This window comes from Pygocentrus nattereri, chromosome 11 (assembly GCF_015220715.1).
Source record: "Pygocentrus nattereri isolate fPygNat1 chromosome 11, fPygNat1.pri, whole genome shotgun sequence".
NCBI lineage: Eukaryota > Metazoa > Chordata > Actinopteri > Characiformes > Serrasalmidae > Pygocentrus > Pygocentrus nattereri.
The window spans coordinates 29,226,790-29,250,218 of record NC_051221.1 but is presented as its reverse complement, the minus strand read 5'-3'; the positions used below and the strand labels follow the sequence as shown (position 1 = coordinate 29,250,218).

Genomic DNA, 23,429 nt, shown 5'->3' with positions numbered 1-23,429 from the left:
TTATTTTAATGTGTCTCAACCACAGTGATGTTACGGTCTTTTCTTTTTGCTGCTAAATCATAGGAAATAATTAAAGCTGCACTAATTTGATTTGTCATCTATGCTTTAAAACATTATTAATTTGTTGCTGGTTAGTCTTTGGTTTTGTTGCCAAGTGAATGTGTGGGCCGTAATTGTGAGAGTTTCTGTGTTGCCATGGTGTGCTTGGGCCTCCCAGGTGAACAGGGGTTACAGAAGCTGGTAAGGTGACTACCCGCAGCACCACAACTGAACTGCAGGAAAGTGCTGAGTGTGAGTTTCCAGGCCGACATATGAGCTATTAGTCTAATTGAGAGAAGCAGATCTTCAAACAGATACGGGAACCGAAACGTGACACTAGGACATTGATACTGCCAAATACCAACCTGCTGGACAACAGTGTAGGTGCATTATGGAGACAGCATGTTAGTGTGCATGTGTGTATTTAAGTGTGCATGCATATGCGTGTGCGTGTATTCATGTGAGGGTGTCATTTTGCGTGCAGTTGCCATGGTGACTCACTGAATATCCCAGCATAGCCAGACAGTAGAAAAGTGGCCCCAACCTAGCTTTCGAATCACATGGTATCTCCCATTAAACAAGTCTCCTATCTTTACTGGGTGGTACCCTCCTAAAGAGAAAGAGAGGATAGAGAGAAAGAAAGAATTTACAGTCATGTGCAAAAGTTTGGACACCCTGGTCTTTTTTTATTTTCTGAGACACATCCTCAAAAGAGGACAGATGAACAATTATTGTTTATTTGCTGAATTTAACAAGTTGGTAATAAAACGTAAAATGTGCAAAAGTTACAGCATGTTTTTCATAAGGATAATAAAATAGAGAAAATACTTAAAATATAAAAAAGTAGGTGGGATCTCAAAAGAGATGAAGAAAGAGCTGGAAATGAATAGAGCCAGTAAACAAACTGCATTTAGAAGGTGACAGCAGCGGCAGTATAACATCAGTGTCACAAGAAGACCTTAAATCTCAGTTACACAGCTTACACAAAAAGGCTAAAAATGTTCTTATGTTAACAGATAATGTAACTTTCAACAAGTTGAAAGACTGGCTTTTCAAAATTCTTATTCCTCTATTTCTATGAAATGTTTCACAATATAAAGGGCAGCTGGCATGTTTAAATGTTATGGAAAAAAAAAACTCTTTCACTCGTTCGCCTTCTCTGTCATTCTTTGTTCTCTCTCTCCATGTTCCTAATTTACTTCGTCAGAGGTGTTGCACCAGCAGGCAGCTTTATAGGTTTGGCAGCAGACCTCAAGGTTGTTCTCAAAGAGAGAAGGAGAGATGGGCAATATAAAGAGTGTATGTTAAGATCTGAGCCAATGTAGAACTAAGATCACCTCTTCACTGCTGGATCTGTTGAGCTCATACAGTTTAATTATCATATCTTCATCTACAGTCTGCAAAAGTTTTATGGTGTTTCTTGTGAGGAAGGGATGAGTGAAGGACAATGATTTCATCTTATGAAGGGTAATAAGTCTCCACATTTACAAGCAGCTTCTTACGATCAACAGCAAAACTGTAAACACCAACACCAAGACACTGTCACTGATACCCTAAAGAGCAGCACTAAGTGGAGACAGAGCAGAAATGAGGCAGTCAGCTATCACTTAGCTGGTTGGATGTTGTTTGTTTCCTTTTGTTCTGCAGACGCAAGCAACAACTGCAGAACCACAACAACAGTCACATACTGACACACACTTACAGACTTTCAAACTGAGTACAAGTTGCAACTGCTTAATTAATCTTTTGGAAATCAGTTGTAGCCCCCTATGGGTTATTGTGCAGTTATTAATCTTAATACTTATTACTCAGTAGCTACTGAAATGATTCAGTATTTTATTTTTTTTCTTTTCTGCTCATTAATGAAACCAATATGAAAGTACTGTGGTTATGAGAGTGAGAACTGAAGCATGGGCAAGCCTGTCACGTTCATGAAATGTGATGAATATTTGTTCACTGTATGCAGCCATTAAAGCACAGGTCTAAAGCCATATTGGCTGATTAGCTGACTAACTATCAATACTTAGTAGCTTCCAACCAACGACACAAGGCCTAAATAAACCAAGATTACTCAATATCTCACCACTACCCTTTAACTGTGTTTTAGCTATCAGTTCAAACAGTTTTTCTTTTCAGTTTTCTTTTATTTCTTTATATGGCAAATTATACAATAACAAATTGTTGGAAGATAGCTGCAGTTTGCTTAAGAACTCATAATTTTAAAAACTGTGATCAGGTATTTGTATAATAATTGCAACAGACCTAAGTGTGGGTACACATACAGGCTCTTTCAGTTTGAGAAACTGGAAAGGCTAGAACTGAAATACCACCAGGAGTGCCTAGAACTTCTCAAAATAAATCAACAGAAAGTGAAATGGCAGTATTTTAATCAGCCATTCAATCGATTATCAAGTTTGGAGCAATACCAGTGGTGAAACATGGTTTGTAACTGGTGTAACTGGTTTGTTTACCAGTTAAGCTTGAGGATCTGGTGAGAAAACAAAGAAGACAGAGAAGAAGATGCACTAAAGCGTTATACAACAGAGTGAGCGGAAGAGAAGAGAGACAGGAAGTTAGCACCTTTGCAGTAGTCTGCTGGGTCCTCCTGCTCCTCATCGTCAGACCCCAAAATCTCCTCCTCTGGCTCTGGGGGTGCAACTGGCTCAGGTGGGGGGGGCGGAGGGGGAGGTGGAGGTGGAGCGGATGGGACTTTCTGCTGTGTCTCAGGCCTGCACAGAGAGCAAGGATATGAGAGAGAGAGATTGAGAGAAGGGGGGGGGGCAGTGAGAGGGAGAGAGATAGAAAGAGAGAGGAGGTAGTGAGAGAGAGAGAGAGAGAGGGGGGGAGCAATGAGAGAGAGAGAGAGAGAGAGAGAGAGAGAGAGAGAGAGAGAGAGAGAGAGAGAGGGGGCAATGAGAGAGAGAGAGAGGGAGAGAGGAAGGAACAAATCATTTATCAGCAAAACCTTCAACTGGTGCCACTATGACTGGGTAAATACGCTGCACTGGTGAGATATGAATAGAGCCCACACTCACTGCTGGGAACTTTCATACTGTAACTACATATCAATTATATAATTATTTACATGAAGAGAGAGGGAGAGTCTGATGCTTTATGCATTTGCTTTATGAACAGATGCTTAATACATCTGGGTTTTGACTTTAATATACGGACTAGGGACACACAATCTGAATCAGAATTAGCAGATTTTTGCTCCAAACACACAATCGGCAGTTAGCCAACTTATTACTTTTATTTTGGACAATCTGTACTGTAATTTTGTGACGTAAATAATATCGGGCAGGTAAGTGTACTGCCACAACTGTCGTAATATGTCCTAGCATAATATTAGCAAAATATCAGCCAAAAAATCATCCATCGTCCAATGTGGCTATAAAGAAACTGGAATCGGTCATAAAAAAGCATGATTGGTGCACTCCTAACACAAGCATATGGAAAGCAAAAGAGAGTGAATGAAAGTATAGAGTGATTACTGTTCTCCTGTCTCTCCTTTTTCCATAATCATAATTGTGGGGGGCACATTGCATATCGCCATGTAACTCTGAAACAGTAACCACACAAAGGAAGAAAAACATTTCTTAACTTTAATGTAAGTTAATGTAACAAGATTTTATTCCAAGTAATATTGTTACTATGTCTATTGGTCCCTTCATCATGAATTGTTCATTTAACGTAAAGAGTACTGGTGGTGCAAATGATAAGACAAAAAAATGAAGTAAAAAGGTTTTGAAACGACAGCAGTAATTTGTAAGGAAACATTACTGCTACAATGATAATCTAAACCAGTGAAGGAAGGATATTGGAGCCTGTTCCCTTCCTCAAATTCACAAACAGCTATGAATGCAATAATCAACAATGACACCAAATTAAATTCTGCAATCTCATTCCGGCACTCAATGCAGTGCTAAATCCAAAACACTGTATCAAAACTGACAGATATCACAATACTGTGACACCTGATGTAAGATATGTGGAACAGAACTATTACAACACAACATAACCAGGACAAACACACACACACTTTTAGTTATCGGTGAGACATTTGCGGTCAAACAGAATGAACGAATGCCTGCCAGTGGGTTGCCATAGAAACTAGAAAGGAGAATCCGGCTGGTGTAGGGTTAATTTCCTGAGAACCATCCATAAAGAGCCACAGTCACACTGGCAACTGACAATCCAGCAGTTTCAGGGAACACACACATCCATGCACACATGACTGCATGTTTACTGAAGGAGTACTGTTAGAGAGAGAGCACATAATTCAGGGCCCGTCTCTTGTGCACCCAGCAGGGCAACGGAATTCATGTGTGCAAGTAGCCCAAATAAATAAATGTGTTTCATAAGCTGCAGACTGCAGACATACATGTGTGTCTAGCATACCTACACAGGCTAACAGTATCTAGGATGACCAACGAACAACAAACAAAACACAAAACCATTCTAACACACACACAAACAGTCTTTGTCAGGGAAGCCATTACAAAATAATGACTATAATGCCTCTAAAATTCCGCACATTTCAGAATTCCAAAAAGACAACCGTCTCTCCCACATCCAGACACACACACAGATGCACAGAATCCCCAATATCTTATTGTAGACATCATAAGATCATTCAAGAGTATCAGAAAACACACTACAGCATATAGGAGAAAAGCATTTATAAGGGCTGCATGGTATGTAAAAAAACTAGAACTGGGAGTGTATAAATTACATAAATTATATAACATATTTTAAAAGCATTTGTGAATCAATTATGTGATATACTTCAATTTTTTTCAAATACTAACAGAAACACTAACACCGTAAACGCAATTACCCAAACCTTAACTTCAAATCTTCGTGTTCGTGTTTTTTCGTTTTATGCAATTTCCCTCTGGGATCAAGAAAGGATTCCGATTCTGATTCTGAAAACGTTTAGGCAGTAATCACCCGATATACACATATTGCAGATCTTCTAAGCTCTTAGCCTGTTTTGATAAAGAAAGTGCTGTAACACAGTTTGAATACATAAAAGGGACTCATATTTCATAATTGGAACCAAAAATTTAAAATGGTTGGAAAAACAGGAATAGAGAATGTGGTGAAGGAAGAAGAAAAGAATTAGACAATGTATTAAATATAACATCAAATCAATCATGTTCTCCTTCATAGCATCACAATTTTACAATGAAATTTGAGACACTTCTTGGTTGCTTTGATAATCAGGATGTTCAGAGAATGAATGTGAAGGCAGAATGAATCCACTATGTTTTCCGGCCTAATGAATGTGTTCTTTGTACAGACCTTCTCATCTGTGTCTATATAAATAAACATTAACCAGACAGGCTTTTGCCAGACAGAGATGGATTTTGGTTCATTTAAAAAGCATTTTTGCACCAATCATGAATTTTTATAGCTGATTTCTATTCAAATTTCTTCACAGCCAAACTGGCCGACTGCCTGAATTTCTGACCAATTTGTATCAGCCTTTATAACCTGAAATGAACACCAAACACACTAGCATCTTTCCAACACGTTCTGTTAGACAAAGCCGTAATATAATTAACATAATTCGCTCTTTGATGGGCCAGAACCGCCATTTTGAATTTGTAAAAGGTAAATCAGCTGCCTAAATGCTATTTAAACATGAATCAAATAAAGTACTACACTGAAAGTAAGGGGCACCTGCTTATGTATCGCACGAGTCATAGATAATTATGCTGCAACATTCTGGTAAAATAAAATACAGTTTTAATAAAATACAGTGGGAGCGCACTTACTAGCCTCATGTTATTTGCATCATAACATCACAAAAAAGATTAGCCAGTTGTGTGTTTGGACGAAAAACTACTAATTGGCCGATTCTGACTGTTCATCTCAATAATTTAAAAAATCTGTCTTGGGAGATTAGCCTGCACTAGCCTAATTTGACCAAAATAACTGACTTCTGATGGATTGCATCACATGTTCCCAACCCTAGTACTGAAGCATCCCCTGTCCTACACATTTTATATTCCTACTCTAACACACACACTTACTCCAGCTCAGGAAGGGCTTGTTATTTAGCTGATCAGGTGTGAAATGTACATGGCAGTGGGTGCTCAGGGTTTGGACCACTGAATTCCATGAATGCCTTGATTCATTAAATACAAGCAGAGAAACATGTATCTGCAACTGTGATAGCTTTTAGAGGCCTTTTTTTGCATGATTCAACATTTTGTGATATTTGTGTTGCAATAGTCCAATATTACAATAACAAATAATACACTGTGCAGCTCAAGAACTTCTAGAAAGAGGTAAAAGGGAAATATTTATTTTAAAAGTAAAAAGACGTATCAAAAAATTAGAATATCAGTTAAACATCAGTTGAGAAGAGAAAGTCAGCAACAAACCGCAACCTTCGAGCTGAATTTCAGCAACTAACAGTTATGAACATGTGCATGTAAGAGATTGCATGCCAGACATTAAGAGTTTGCCTCAGGTTGGCATTGGTGAAGCTAACATGTCCAGAAAGGAATGTTCTGTGTGTGTGTGTGTGTCCACAGGCAGGTCCATACAAAAACACAAAGAGATTCAGAATGGAACATGTCACTGTCTGTCTGTACCCACCACACACCTTCACCATAACTATACACTCATACACAATTACAGTCCACCATTCACACCCTTCAGGGACATTCAGAGAGCCAGCGTTACATTCTAACAGCCCTGCCCTGCCTGGACAGCCCCTCCAAGCATACATACTCTCACGCCCTGTGCTAAGTCTCTACATGCAGAAGCACTAAGCGTCTGTGATCTGAATGATAATCATCACTGCTGACACAGCATCGCAAAGAGGGAAAGAGGGAAGAGAGAGGTGGAGGGAAAAGGAGAGAAAAGTGAGAAAGAAAAAAAATATAAATCTGGCCCATCTATATTATACTGCAGTAATACTGTTTTAATGGGTCAAGATTTGGCTCTCACCTGTGCTGTTATTCAGGCCAAAGAGAGAGAGGGCAAGAGAGAGAGAGGGGGAGAGAGAGAGAGAGCGAGGGGGGTGGGGGAGGGGGAGAGAGATCTTTTAAAAATAGGAACAGTTCCAGAAAAGCAGAGGATAGCTTATACTAGCAAACCAGGACAAGAACTGGAGAAAATTGGGATATGAGTGTGTGCGTGTGTGTGTGTACACCAGTAGCTGGGTCATCTGATAGTCTTCAGCCATATATAACAAACATACTTTGATACTTTGTGAATAGATTACATCTTGGTCTATATTTTTCATATATATTTTCACGTTAACATATCTCATTGTATTCAATGATGCCGAGACAGAAAATTCCACCACTACAATCACTAATGTTCTGCAGACTGCAGCAGTAAACGGAATATTCTGTCAAAATTTCAGACTTCCCAACTTTTGTCAATGACTTCAGCTGTGAAAAAAACGGATGTTGATTTTATGGGGAGCCATGGACGCCAAACATCTTGCTGCCGAATTCCAGACAAACCCAGTTTTACATAAAAATAATAAAACACTACAGAGCGTCCTCCTGCCTTTTTTCACTTAATTTAAACATAACCCACTGCTAAAGCTTTCCACTGATAATCATCCCTTTTCCACAGCACTGTGGTCACCACGCAAGCATTCATGTAGCTTCATGCCGTTATTGGTCACTTACTGCTAGGAGGCATGGAATGACATTATTTTAACACAAATAAGTGAACACAGCATTAAACAGGCAGTTTTATTAATGTACCTTTACAACTGACATATGTAAATCATTTATTTGCCCTGTAAAAATTGCTTTGCATCTGCCCTGTTTTGTGGCTTACTCAAAAAATCTGGGTTGAATCACTCTTTATACCTTCAGCATGAATGGGTGAGGCTGAACTGCTGTAGGCCGAGTAGGTGATGTATATTAAAATATGTTTGACATCACAAAAACAACTTTCAGGACTGTGTTGCAGCTTGGTTTCCACACATGGACTGCATGAACCAGGGGAGTCAATTTTACACAATTTACATGTTTACATACTACATAAAACTCTTTCATTTTAAAAAAGAGGAAAATGTAGTTTGTGTAGCTACAAACCCTTTAAATCAGAGGTCTCATTATCTGATCTTAGAGGGCCGGACTTCATCACACCACACTTTCCTGCTCAAACACACCAACTAAACCTGGCCATGAAGTGATGAGCTGTGAAGAATCCAAACCCTAACTTAACCAGGGGACTTAACCAGAAGCGAAGTTTATTTGATTGCGTGCAGGTACGAGACACCTAGTCAGCCCATAAGACACTGATGCAGTTTTTAGCAGTACTTATACCAATATTAGGCTCAGCCTATACACGACAAGTGGCAGGTGTGAAAGACATGACCATGTAGGAATAAACAAGAACAGACAGAAGAATGTTCTAAATACAGTCACAGCACAGGCACACACAATACTGAATTTAATGACATATAATGCAACACTACACAGTACATTTTTACAGCTGTATCAGGTGTGTTTGAGCATGAAAACTGTGCTGTTTGAGACTTTAAATAGTCAAGAAGAATGAAGTTGAAAAACATTAGGATTTTAAAGAACTTTGAAAGTCTAACTTTGTACAACATTCACTATGAATCCAACCAAAGAAGAAAAAACAAATCTTCTGTAAGTAGCTCAGTCTGTTGTGTAAACCAAGACATAGTTCCCATAGCTCCCAACATGTTACTGGAGTACACAGAGAAACAAGAGCAAGAGCCTAGATCATGAGCCTAAACTCTAGTCTAAACGAAAGGAAAATGGGGTGAGAACATCAACACAACACAGAGATGTTATTACAATCATTAACTGGCTATTTGAATATTTTAGCATTGAGACATTTATAAAATATTTGACTGGTAACTGACCATTTGGTAATCTGAGGAGCTGCTTTAGAAACAAGTTACTGTTTTATCTTTAACGTTGTTAAAAGCTGCATGATGGAGACAGATTTCCAGCCACTCAGTTTACAGTTCTCTCTGTGCTTCTAGAACATGCAGGCCTTAGAAAGCATTAGATACTGAATATACTTCATATTTCGCTGGTTATATATCCACTGCTTGGTAGAAACATTTGATGCCAACGTAAAATGGACTGGGAAGCACTGAATCAAGAAAATATATAAAAACGAAGCTGATTAGTGGTGGAATGGTGGGAATGGAATCTTGGAGCAAAAACAAATTCCGTTCCCACCATTTAAACTAGTGAAGCAGAAGTCAGAGAAGCCATTTCCAAAACTTTGTTTTCATATATAACGTTTTTTCTTTTGTGTTTTGTTACATGCATTATATGCCAGTTGAGTTTGAGATTTTTACCTCCTTTCCTTTTTGTGATATATATATATATATATATATATATTATATTTTTATATATATATATATTTTTATATATATATACATTGAATATTTTTGGTTTTGTGTTTATGTGACTATATGCTTGTGCCTATTCAGACGTACTCAGCTATATGTAAACTATGTTGGGAGCAGTAAGCAGTATGTGTGCAGATATCTTGCTTTTTCTTAAGGGCCACCACAACTTTCCTAACCTGCTCCAAACCCTTATTCAGATAACATGGTTCACCAAATGTACCATTGAATTTTGTCACAATAAGCTGTATTCTAAAATATTCAATTTTTCTAGGAGTACAAAATAGTATTAGATTATTGTAATGTAAAATATATTGAGGTCAAAATATTACTGAAATAATGTGGTACAGAACTGTTTCTTAGAATTAATTGTAACTACTGAAGGGGTTTTTCTATCAATCAGTTATGCTATTAAGAATTAGTATATAGTCACTATAGGAACAAAACCTTTATCTCCAAAATGGTAAATTTACAAGAGAAGGAAATAACTTAATTTTTAAAAGAAGTTAATGTGATGACATTTCTGATATAAAGATTTCATCATTATATTTAACACAATATTAGGGGCTACTGGAGAAAAGAAAAAATGACAAAAATGGAGATATGAGAGATTTTGTTGCAATAAAAATGATATACTATTGAAAGATTACTTGCACACTAAAGATATATTATTATATACAATAAATATGTTCAAAAGTTTATACACTCCTGCTCATATGTTTCTCATAAAATCAAGGCTATTAATAGTGTGTGTGTGTGTGTGTGTGTGTGTGTGTGTGTGTGTGTGTGTGCCCTTTCCTGGAGTAACAGTCTCTACCCTTTTCGAAAGTCTTTACACTAGATGTTGGAACACTGCTGAAGGTCTCCCTGTATTAAGCCATCGTCCCTCAGAACAAAGACCACTGCTCCACAGCCCTGGGGTTTATACCCATCTAGTCAATGCCTGGCACTGGACATGGTGATGTAAGGCTCATGTACGACTACTCCAGAGAGTTCAACTCAATAGTGCATCTTAAAGTAGCTCATTTCACCAATCAGGGGTGTTTTTTTGGACATACGGTGTAACTCAGTACATCTTCGGTATACAAAATCCTATTGTGAAGAGTACTGCATTCCCATGAAAAAGATTAGGATGAGTACATTACAGTTTGTGTGATCAGCACAAGCACATACCTATAAGAATAAAGACTACACTGGCAATTGACACAATGAAGATAATGTTACTGAATTACTGAAAGTAATATATACTGCTAAAACTTTTTTAGTGTCAACTCTAAGGAAGAAAGACTAATGTAATTATTACATAAAAGAATGTAAACAATCAAAATTAATTATTTTTTGACAGACTTAATACATAAATAAACAAATAAATAAATGCTGTAATAGGGGAGATGCTAATGATGGTTCATTTCTATTATCACATCATTTTCTCACTACATCAGTTCACCTGTCCTGGTCCTGGAGTTCCTCTGTACTGCAGAGTTTAGTGTTTACCCTTCTCTAACATACTTGGTGCATTTCATTGGCTCACCACCCATTCTTTTATTAGTTTAAATCAGAGATGTCAACTCAGACACACCAGGTTCAACTCCTCTCTTAACTGCTATGTTTTTGAGCCAGATACCAGTCCTCCAGGACCAGAGTTGTGCACCCCTGGTTAAAAGTCTTGATTATAAAACACTAAACTGCAGTGCAGGGATACTGTAGGAGGACTGAACACTGTCCATCTATACCTGGAACTACCTCTGAATGTCCTTAATGCATCATGACTTAATAAGCACCTGAGAGGCCTGGCATTATCCTCAGATGAATAGAAATTAGTTGCACCTGTGAATCATGATTTGAATTCTTAGCATTTAAGAACGTTCTGGACTTTACTGAAAGCACGCTGTCCTGTGCTACACAAACTCTTCTTAGGTAATCATATTCTGGCCACAGCTGTCGTCTCTCTTTCACCTCTCTTCTCTTTGTCTCTGATTCATTCTGTCTCTCCCCCACATTCGGTCTCTCTCTACCGAATGCCTGCTGACTCACCCTCTCCCTCGACAAGTGTGAAAGCATGTGTGTATGTGTGTGTGGCAACGTGCAATCTCGTGGATATTTCGGTCTGCTGCCTGATGTCACCATGTCCTATCCTGCACACACACACACACACACACACACACACACACACACACACACACACACACACACACACACACAAACACACACACACACACACACACGCCCATACATACAGTTCAATGGCAGATTCCAAAAACCCCACACAATGCTAAATAAACCCATTGTAACAAAGTATATTACAATGAATTAACACTGGCTTCTTTACTCTGTCTAGCAACTCATTTCAATAAAAACACATGCTCTCTCTCACAATCTCTCACAACCCACCTACATGCTTACAGAGTCAAAGAGCAGCACGGCACCCACAGTGGAGCTCAAGGCAGAAGCTTAATCCATTCACCCAATTGGGCCGAATTGACTGCTTCCATACTTGCCCTCTGGGTGTGACACAGATATAGCTGTACACACTTCACTGCCCTCCACTGCTCTACTTGTTCTCCATGTGTCACACACAGACACACACCCACTCACACACACAGTGCTCAACGCTGAATACAATTTGCATCCGGAAAGGCCTGCCAGATTGTGTCCGGCTACGTCAGCAAACTTAACAGACACCCTCTTATTCTACAGTCAGACACACAATGCTGTGTCTAGTGGGACACTCGCCCATCCCCCATACACACACACTGTACTGGAGGAGTCAAATACACACTTATTTGCATACACAAAAAAGGCAGAAATGCCATTGTGCAACATGCAACTGCTTCCTTACTACTACTGGTTCAGTGTAGTATTATTATTTTGCCCACTAAAACATTAAACACACAAAAGACATGTGCTTCTTAAGATAAAGTATGAGAAGGTATTTTGAACAAAATCGAATGAAGAAAAATGATGACTATAATCTTGTTGCACAGCTATGACACTGGGAGGCAAGAAGAGTACTAGACAGAGATTCTGACTAATGCAGATTGTTTTCTAATTTTTGCGCTTAGTATGGTTTCAGATTTTGGCAAATCTGACCCATCAAAATGTCAGTTATAAAACAGATAGATTCAGTTCTAAAGTGCTGGTAAACAAACCCTACATAAGAACCTGCTTTTAATATAACTGAAGGACTGGCATCTATAACGTGTCCATGATTATATGACCAAAATGCAGAACATTGACTTGAATATACAATGATGGGCTACTGAATGCTCTAATGCTACACTAATCATTCATTAATAGCCCAACATAAGTGACATGACCAGGGCTAGATATGGCTGGGTGTAATGCAGCAGCTCTTGAGAGCTTCCACTGGAGATGGATGTAGTTACCTGTTGTATTTCTTGTGGATATTTGCTTTCAATACAGTACACCATTGTAGTTGTGCTATTGTCCTCTCATATGCTGGTACTATAGGCTGCATGCGTCACTTCTTAGTAGTCCAATCAGGCGGATCCAACTGCCTATTGCATTCTCATGCATACAATGTACAAACTCCAGTAGCACTCGTTGAACAATTGTTTATTTGTCAGTTAATGGTTAATTGGTTAATCATTTACATTCCCAGTGTTCAAACAATTCAACTGCATTAGATAGCATGATTAATAGAATGTCAATTCTCCACAATGCATTGTCACATGTCCAGGATGCACACCGTTGATGCACAGTGATATCACGATTCACTGTTAAACCCCAACTAAAGTGAATTGTCCCTAATCAATAATCAATATCCACTTCCTCTTTAAGGCTTAAACAAATCAGCTTGTCATTCCAATGACTTTACTTGACAACAAATATCCTCTAATGACTCAAAAACAACAATATTTCACACCATAGTCACAAATCACATATACATACATACATACACTCACTGTACCTGTGTCTGAGCGCTCTGTGGCGAAGTCGGAGGGCACTGAGAGCTAAACCCAGAGTCTTGTGGGAGTGAGAGACACTGCGCTCCATACTCATACGCACAACTCACGCACACAGGTGGAGATGTCCTTTCTTTCTTGTAGCGCTCCTACTGGTTTCTTCTATCTACCTATCTTTTCCTTGTTCTTTCTTCTGGCATCTGTCAGTGTGTCGTGGAGCTCAGGCAGAGATAACAGAAGCCAAGAATTCATCTCTCACATGACCACCTCACACCTAACTGACAACTCTCCATGCTTACTGTCTTCCTGGCTGCGCACACACACACACAAACACACACATACACTTTTGGTACAACTAACCAAGCACTGTTTGTGTATATATTTGATCAGTCTATATAATAGGCTTGTATTTATACACTTCCCTGAATTTTTAAGCAGTTTGAAGATGGCCTCTAGGGAAGGGTCATGCACACTTGCTGTGGGACCGATGAACCCAATGACAAACAAGCAAACATAAACATATAAACCATTAGCAATCCCCATTGATAGTAACCATGGCAACATGAGTAGTAGGTTCCCTAGTGACCAAATCTTTTCTCCAAATGATTTGGAATGATCTCCGGCAAGTCTCTGTCTCTCTCTCTCTCTCTCTCTCTCTCTCTCTCTCTCTCTTTCTCTCTCTCTCGCTGAGTTTTTCTTTATAGCTAGTCTATCTTGGAGTATATTTCCCATTCCTCTCCAGCATTCCTCTAAGCCCAAGTGACTCTCTGTTTCCAGCGGGCTGTGATCAGTTCTAAGGTTACGTCTTTCATGTGCTCGACCACATCCACAGAAAACAACAGATAGAGGGAAGAAAATGGAGCTTGTTCAAGAATGTTTCATAGTGAGGGTCATGTAAGCACACTTAACAGAAGGGCACTCGAATGAGAAAAGCAAAAAAGGCACTACAAAAGCACTATTAGGAGAAAAGAAAAGTTATTTCTTTAAGTATCTTCAAATAATGACTGACGTTTAAAATGCACACAGACAGACACTGCTGAACCTGGCCAAAAAAAACTGAGGATTTGGTAATGGATGCTGCTACTGCTAAATTTTATGACCCCCTCAACCACTGCTCTACTGCTGGCCTCAAATTCAGGGCACCTGAACCTGACCCATGATACACACACATCTCACACACACCCTGCACACCTGACAGGTACAGCCTCATCGGCTGGTGTCAGCTAGCTCAGAGGGTTATCGTATGGCTGATGAAGGTTCAATAGTTGGCAGGGTGTACTGTTCCACCCAGCATCGAGACAGCTCACCTTCTTTGACACAGCACCTAAACTACTGAAGAGTGGTTAACTGGCTAAATTATTGAGCTGCCCTTGTTTCAATGCAGAACTGACCACACAATAAGCAAATGTGAGAAACCAGAAGATGATCAAAGGAAGATAGTTGTGATATAACTGTAGTACTCATGGCTTTGCGTGGAAAGAAACCTAGCAATCCAAAATGTTTCAGTTATTTATTTTTAAAAATATGAAAAGCATTTTACATTTTTGTAAAAAAAGTCAAGTTTTTTGACATTCTTTTTTTGACATTTTTGACATACTTGACATTCTGAAACTCTCACAGAAGTCTTAGCCACATACATATTTTCATTGAAGCAATAAAATGAGATCTGTTGATTTTCTAAGTGACAATATGTAAACACATCCTCTACAGAGATCAAACTTAAAAATTGCATTTTCCTGCTAATTTCAGTGCAACATTTCTATTTTTATTCTGAGTTCAATCTTTTCTTTCTCCTGAAAAGTTATTGTTTTGGACATACAATGTGTTGTTTCAACAGCAACAACATATTCCCAACTTTCCTTCCTCAGATGAAGTTTTTGCACCCCACCACATTCCTGACTTCTCCCTGTCTTGTCTTGCTGTCTCCATTACACACAGCTTGTTCATGCAGAGTTTGCTAAATCTACTAATCAGGTCCACCAAAAACACGTGGCTGCTTCTGAGTAAAACTTCTATAGCTTCAGCTTATTTTCCTAAGAGAGCCAAAAGAGATCCATATTATACCTGCTGCTGCCTGATTGAGGAGGCTTGTTAGGCAGACAAGAATATTCAGAGAAAGACTTAAGAATAAAGAAAAAAAAAAAAAAACGAGTCAGCAATTGAAAAGAAAAAAAAACAGACATACACACAGAAAAAGTAGAAGACAGAAAAGGAAGAAAGAAAGATTAGGGAGAGTAAGGCTTAATGGGATGGCACTGGGAGACTGGCTGGTCCATGCTTGATTGGCTACTGTTTAATCTACATTTAATCTACAGAGCGTAAAAAGTGTGAGCAGCATGAGGCAGAATGACCGTCTGCACAAAGCCCAGTGTGTGTGTGTGTAATAAGAATGAGAGCCAGAGGGTATTTAAATGGCATGATGGGCGAGTGACCCCTATGTGTCTGTGTAACTGTGCTCAGTAACAAGATGACATAGATAGCCTGTGTGTTGTTGTGTGTTTGTAATGTTGGAAATGATTTAGCGTTTTAGTGTATAGGGGGCCTGAATTTCTTGTCCTAGCTTCACTCTACTATAACCCTTTTAAATCTTTTAAACCTCCAAATTTCTATTCTTCATTCCTACAACTTAAAAATAATTTAGCCAGTTTGCACTGTATGCCATGTAATTATTGAGTAACAGTACTGAATAAAACTGAATAAAAGGCCTTAGGACAGGGTGCCCAAACTTTGTGTTTTGGGGGTGCAAGTGCAATGTCTGTGCTGGGCTGAGGGCCAAACGGATAAGTATACTTATAAAGAAAGTAGGTAGTTTCAAATTAATTTTTTTTTTAATTATTGGAAACAATACAGTTTATTTTGTTACTATGAATTTAATAAGTAAATACGAATTTAGTAAGTTATATATAGTATCAAAATATGTTCTCTCATTGAGTGAAGGGGTGGGCAGCCTTGCCTCAGGATATCATAAGCCTTCAATTTAAGGGGTTTAGCTAATTTATTTCTTAATAAGATCACCTTTCCACGCTTCCATTAAACACCTTAAAAATAGTAAAAATCATCTGGAGACCAATCTCCTGAAATCTCCTGGAGGCCACAGCCTAACATGACTTCAATACAGCCTATTGATACATGCAAACATGAGCACAGATACAGGCTACAAACACACTTAAATCACAGTTTGGAAATTTCCTGTCACATCAATCTTCAGTCCCTTTGACATGCATACACACTCACAAGCACAGACATATATTTGGAACACAACCTTAAAATCTAAAGGTATAGATAAGCAAAAAATTAACCCAATTTCTCCTTTCCCAAAATATCCCACCTTACATCTAACGTTTTGACACAGATAAGACATGATTGATGCGCAAAATTTGCTTCTTCAGTTTTGCACTGAAACTATAACATTTATACAGCTAACAAGGAACGGAAGCTAACACTCCACCAAGTAGCACTGTGCAAAGTGCATGCCTAAGCCACGAAATCCAACCTGACCCCTCTGATTTTTAAATCATTATTTCAGGCTTTACAGGGAGACTAGCAGCAGTGCACACACACCAAACTTAGCATGTATTTCTCTTCCTGATTCAGTAATGCTAATTCTTTCAATTTCATTAAAAAATCTTTTAGACTGCAGCTTTAAACAAAAATCTTTTAAATTGTTTCATCTTTAAATAACATGAATCAAATAAAGTGCTGCATCTAAACTGGCTATTTAGCACAACGAGTCATGCAACATTTTGATGTAGGTGTAGCAGAAGCGTTCAAATACAGCGCAAGTGCCATTTCCTGATCGTGTTAATTGCATCATAAAATTGCTAAAGAGATTAACCAAAATAAACTATAAATTGACCCAAATTCTCATCATGCATTTGGAACAAAAATTCTGATCTTGGCCGATTCCAATTTTGTGCACCTACGAAAGACAGCAGCAGCCATCCTGAAGCCTGAATTTTGCGTGGAATGTAATCCATTCTTAGAGATACAGTATGTGATACAGTGTCAGAAACCACCCAAGCTTTTCATGGAACTATTTGTATAGTGGTGTAGTTTCATCCACATGCGCACTTAAAAACCCTCAGAAACTGTCTCAGTGTGTCTGTTTGCTGGTACTGTCAGGCTCAGATTCTCTCCTGTTCCATCCTATATAGTTATATGCACCTATGAGATTACATGGCCCACCTGCTCAGATCTCAAAGCCTGGGCTCCACAAACTGAACTAGAAAACTAAGATGGACTGCTGGGGATTTATGGAGGATTCCATTATGATACCCTGGCATGCACTGGCTAGAAATTTTTTTCTTTAGTTCAGAAATGTAAAAAAGCCAGGCAATATTCTTGTTCCATTCTCGCTCCCAACTCACTTGGGCCCAGTAATCAGCTAGTGCTTTAGTTGAGTGCTGAATATGCAAAGCTCTAAATTGGCACACTTGGGGCAGTCTCTCACAGTAGACGTGCACCTTCATGTTGCTCTGGCATGGCTCAGTCCAGAGAAAGAAGACACCCCACCCACTAGTTTCAGTCAGGGTGGCACTCACTTCTTTAGCCCACAATCTTCATGCCTCATCAGGTCTCTACTAGCAAGCCTTCACCACCTCCTTCCTTGTTGTAAAATGTCACACTTTAAATTACATTATGGGTTGAATGCTCCTTTTAGTAATATTACATGCCACAGACTGTCTAGTCTTTTGAGGCCTTGACAGTTCTGGTATACTAAGCATTATTCAGAAGATCACCTTGTTCATCCTTTTTAATAGATCCAATTAGGATTAAACAATGTTTTGCAACAGCCCAACATTTAACATTAACAGTTTACATTAAAGTTAACATTAAAAATATTAATGTCATGAACACAGGCTGCACTCAATAGGAATTTGATTATCAGCATTTTCACAGTGCTTAATGTTTAGGCATAGAGATCTATGTTTGCCTTCAAAATTCACCCATTTACCTTCCCCTGATCTATTTTGTTGCCAAAGCCATGGTCTGCCACACTCCTGTGCCCCTCGAGCAGGTGGAGGTTAACTGCTCTGCTCAAGAGCACCATGGAGGCAGGGGTATGCTTGTTCACACTGCATTCACACCTCCTAGCAATGGGTATATAATTGGACCTTTGTGTGCTTAGTTACTGACAGCTATGCTGGCCAATTCAGTAATATGTGAACATCTATATTCTGATTGTTTAAATACGTCACTACATACATTCCATCGATATTATACTGCATTTTGGATGATCTGACGGTCCATATGCTCTGTGTGCTTTGCTGTGCTAGCATGTTAACCATTTTAACTGGGATAACGTACAAATAACGTGCAAAATCTAATTGACCTATTCAACTCTGCCCACAAATGGAAAAGCTGACAGAACATTAGCAAAAGTGCTTTTCAATGTAATGAATTTAGGCTGGATAAAACAAGGCACCTTTCAAATGGCCATGCGAATTTACCACCATCGTAAATGTCAAGCCTCACAGCCATGAACATAAATCTCACAAGTTTTAACATTTTAAAAATACAAGTTTCACAAAATTCTGATGCGCTATGTAGTAATGTGGTCATGGCAACAGCACAAACTGGATTCATCTACATATTTGCATTACACTGCCCATCACTACTGACCAATACAGTGTCCTCAAACACCAGAGTAGATTTTGCATGTTGACATTTTAAAAAGCCTACCATGGATGCTAAGCAAAATCAGCCAGCATGTAAACAGAGTACATATGTGACAGAAAATTCTCCTGAATGCAGTGCTAAGTTTAATACATAATAATGTGGAATCCAGGGGAACAGTATGCATTCTGTAAAGTTCTGGCAGGTGCTCCACTATTCACGTCCCTATTTCTATATTAATTAAATTGACAGGTATGCACCATGTTAATGTTAGCTCGATTTCACAACAAAAAATTATATTCTTAATGGGATAATATAGATTTAACAGTACAGGAGGGTTTCTTTGAGTATTATGCCCCACACTAAGAATGCTCCATGGGGAATCTCAATCTCACCAACCCATCACAAAGATCTGCTCAGCAATCATACCACTATAAAAAAGCCTAAAAAACATACAGTATCTGCTATTAGTCCTACTCTTAACTCTTCAATTTTCAATACATGCATCTCTGTACATCAAAAGATTTATTAATGCCCATTCCTTCCATTGTGAATGCCAGTGCGCTGTCTGCTTCCCTGCTGCTGTTCTGCTAAGTGCCCACTCAGCCTTGGCACAGCATCAGATAGCTTTGAGTTCATCTATCCATCCATCTATTCATCCATCCATTTCTTTATCTCTCTCTGTCCCTGCAAGGGTCTGGATGCCAGTCTGCTGCCCGCTGCTGCGCTGTTGTGTTCACAGCGTCTTGGCACCGCCTCCATGAGCTGTGAGTCACTGAGCATGGCTGGCTTCACCTGGCATTGGCGACGTCACGGCTATCTAAATATACATAGGCCTACTGCACATTCATGAACATATCTGCACAGAACCCTCATGTACAATACCGTGCACAATCTGAACATGTATAAACTTGCACATATCAGTACTGTGGAGAGGCTACATCTTTAAATATAGAATAAACACAGTGAACACAGTCAAAATAAAGGATGCACAATGCAGAGTTGTGGTCTGTGAGTTAATGTGCCTGAAAATTTGAATTTTGATTTGAATATATTAAGGGTGCTTCAAAGAGTGATTCTTTGTGTTACATACATTACAGTGAGTCACAAAGCCCTGCTTGTTGGAGTCCTAATCAATCCAAAACAGGTTATATACAGGTTGCTTTGTGTCAATTTGACGTGATGATTATATTTGATTGACTTAATCTTAAATCTGCAATAAATTTTCACTTTGGACTCTGCTGTGCAACTAAGGAGAAAACAATATTTTGCATGTGTTGTATAATAAGTTACAGATAATGCTTTACTGATGTTTTTCTCCATTGTTTTTATGCTAACATTGTGCGATGATGTGAATCGCTGTCTAACACGGCTGCGATCCAAACATTTTGTCCTGGACAAGATGTCCTACATTGGGTCCTAGCATGAAAAAACCTAATTTAACATACTGTGGAACAGGTTTACAGAACCATGTCAGATCTAATATCAGCTGATACCTGCAGAACAATGATGATATGTTTTGACGTAAACAAACATTGTGGTGGACCTTTTGTTGCACTATGCTACCGGGGTCTCTTTGAGATATAAGGAACTGAAAGCACCTGTGCTTTTGCTATGGTTGTGTTTTGATGTTAAAGCACTGTAACATCATGTTTTCTGCCAATGCGTTTGCTCTGCCTTTCTGCTTTGCCTTTGTAAGCTTAGAGGCTAATATGGAATGACACCCAGCCAAAGCGCCCTGTTCTGTGTGTGTGGGTACAGTACGAAACACATTGTTGTGCATTCCCGCATGCATACGTTCTCCTCCTCCGGATCAGCGTGCTAAGGCTAACGCAGACAATAAAAGAAGACAGCAGTCTGCTTACAATGCACATGGACGTAGAGAGAGATGGAAAAACGGAGAGAAAAGGATGGAGAGGTAGATGGAGTGGAGGTGGAATGGAGGGCAGGAGACAGTGAGTCATAAAGACAGGTAAATGAGAAAGGACACATAGTACAATGTGTTGAGACATGTTACCTTTCCGGGGACGAGGATTTTTCTGAGTTGACGGACATGAGCAGAGGCTTCCAGCCGCTCGCTCCCAAAGGAACGATAGAGGCAACAAGGAACAAATAAAACCACGTTCTCTTTCTCTCTCTAACTGTCTCTCCTCCTCTTTAGTGTCTCCCCCTCTTCACCTCCTCTCTGTGCTGTTCGTCTCAGCCGGGAGGCGTGGGGGGGCTGCCTCCTCCTCCTCCTCTCCCCTCTTTCTCAAAGAAAATGAAAGGATGGAGGGCAAACGAAGAAAGAGAAGCAAACCAGAGAATGCCAAAATCTTGCTGCGTGTGAGCAAGGAGACTCCGACGATGTGAGGAGCCCCTCCTCACCCCTCTCCCTCCCTCCTTCCTTCCTTCCTTTCTTTACTCAGTCTCTCCTTTCACTGTTTCTTTTTCCAGGCTCGGAGGATTTCTTTCTTATTTTTATCCCTCCTTCTGACGTTGTCGTCCTCCGCTGCCCTTTGCTGCTGTCGTTTGTTTTCTGGATGATGATGAAATGAACGGTTGGAACTCCCTCACGCTGTCTGCCTGCTGCTGCTTGCGCTCTTGCTCTCTTTCATACTCTCTCTCTCTCTCTCTCTCTCTCTCTCAGCGCAGTGGTTGGCTCGGCAGGCCCTTCTGCAGCTCTGCACAACAACAGAGGCTGTGAACGCAGCGGGCTAAACCACTGCCTAAGGGGAGGGGGGTGCTGTGGAGAGAGGGAGGGCAAAATGCACCCATCCCTCTCTCCCTCACTCTATCGTCCCCTCCCACAGCACAGGCCATGCCACCCTCCCCCTCTCTTCCCTTACTTCCATCCTGTTACGACATTCTGTTTCTCTGGGCAACACGGTACATATATACTTTCCCCTTTCTGTCTTGTTTTCTCTCCCATGTCTCTCCTCTTTCTATTTCTCTCTCTCCCTCCATTTTACAGCTGTCGTCTCTGCTGCTGTAGCTGTGCGCTTCTTCTCAGCACTCTGTCCCCATCAATGCTCTCTATTTCATTTCTCTTTCACTTTTCCAACAGATGGATCTGTTTTTATATGACTGAGCAACAGAAAGAATGACAGGGGAAGATGCGGAGCCCTGGAGGGGCATCATAAGGGGGCTGATATCATAAGGGGACTGATACTGTGTTATACTCTCTCTCTCTCTCTCTCTCTCTCTCTCTCACCCCCCTCATTCAGACCTCATTTCTTGCAAGGAGAATCGAGGTTGTGCTGAGGTTACTGCAACTATGCTTGGCACTTGTTCACATGTAAAATGGGGACAGCATTCTGCACGCTCTTAGTGTCTGCATTCTGAACTAAAGAGCCGATAAAAAATTCCCCAGAACACTCTGATAGGCACAAACACAGTCTGAACATGGTCATGGATGGTGAGCTATAAATAAAAAAACACGAAAAGTCTGCAAAAAACATAAGAGAGCAAATTCAATGCACACACCAATATGTGATCTCTTTCTGCTTGTACTGTATTTTTCAGAAGCATGTCTACAAAAAAAAACATAACCACGTAATTACACATCTGAAGGCAATGCAGCATGAGCAACCATGTACATGGAAGACAAAGATGACGCTCAACTAAACACAACTGTGCACAGAGACACAGATGAGCATGCTTGAACGTGAATACTATAACTTAAAGCATATACGACGCAGACTATATGTATGTATATATATATATACACACACACACACACACACACATACACACACATGCAGTGAACAGACCTTTTAGCCTGAGTGCCCTTTTCATTAGGCATCACCAGGTCATAGTTACTGTTTGCACTCTGCATATGGGTCAGAAAATAAAGGGAAAAATGAGACGTATAATGTACTGCATGGTACAAGCAATTAACAGTCTACAGTTCTCTGAGGTGTGCATGTATATGTGTTCATATGAGTCTCATAGAATTTTACCTCCTCTCACCATCTCTCTCTTTCCATCAGAAGCTGCGGAAGTAGGCCATGGAAAAGCAGCCTTGATACTGACTCCAAAAATACAAAAACTGTGGAGAGAGAGAGGGAGGCAGGCAATTTGGGTCTTCTCTATCTGATTTCCTCTGTTTTTTACCTCATTTTCTCTTCCCTAAAGAAGTGCTTAGTGTGTGTGGGAGTGTGAGTTTGTGTGTTTCTTTTTATGCTCGATGTGCACTTGTTCCTTAGCTAATCACAGATCAGACAGTTGCTATAGTGATGGAGCCGGTTTATTCCAGTATATGGTTTGCTACGTCACAGAAAGCGTGGGGTTCTCAAACAACCACAGACTGCTGTGTGTGTGTGTGTGTGTGTGAGTGTGTGTGTGTGGGTGTGATAAATATATATCTAGCGGTCCTGGTACACTGTGAACATTTATGCTGTTCTAACACCTTTTTAAGTGGAGAGAGAGAAAGACAAAGAGAGAGCGAGAGAGAGAGAGAGAGAGAGAGAGAGAGAGAGAGAGAGAGAGAG

The 23,429-nt window shown here is 39.7% G+C and overlaps 1 protein-coding gene across 3 annotated transcripts in view; it reads right to left on the bottom strand.

The window, feature by feature from the left end:
• srpk2 (SRSF protein kinase 2) overlaps window positions 1-23,429 on the bottom strand; it is a 63,920-nt gene that overhangs the window by 19,480 nt on the left and 21,011 nt on the right. For 2 of the 3 annotated variants that reach the window (XM_037543028.1, XM_037543029.1), the window contains exons 4-5: window positions 2,620-2,768; window positions 541-649 (exon numbers count right to left, since the gene is read on the bottom strand). In XM_037543028.1, the coding sequence (XP_037398925.1) occupies window positions 541-649; window positions 2,620-2,768 (258 nt within the window). Of the gene's footprint in view, window positions 1-540; window positions 650-2,619; window positions 2,769-20,974; window positions 21,630-23,429 lie in introns of those variants that run through there. The other variant, XM_037543030.1, reaches the window with a different exon arrangement.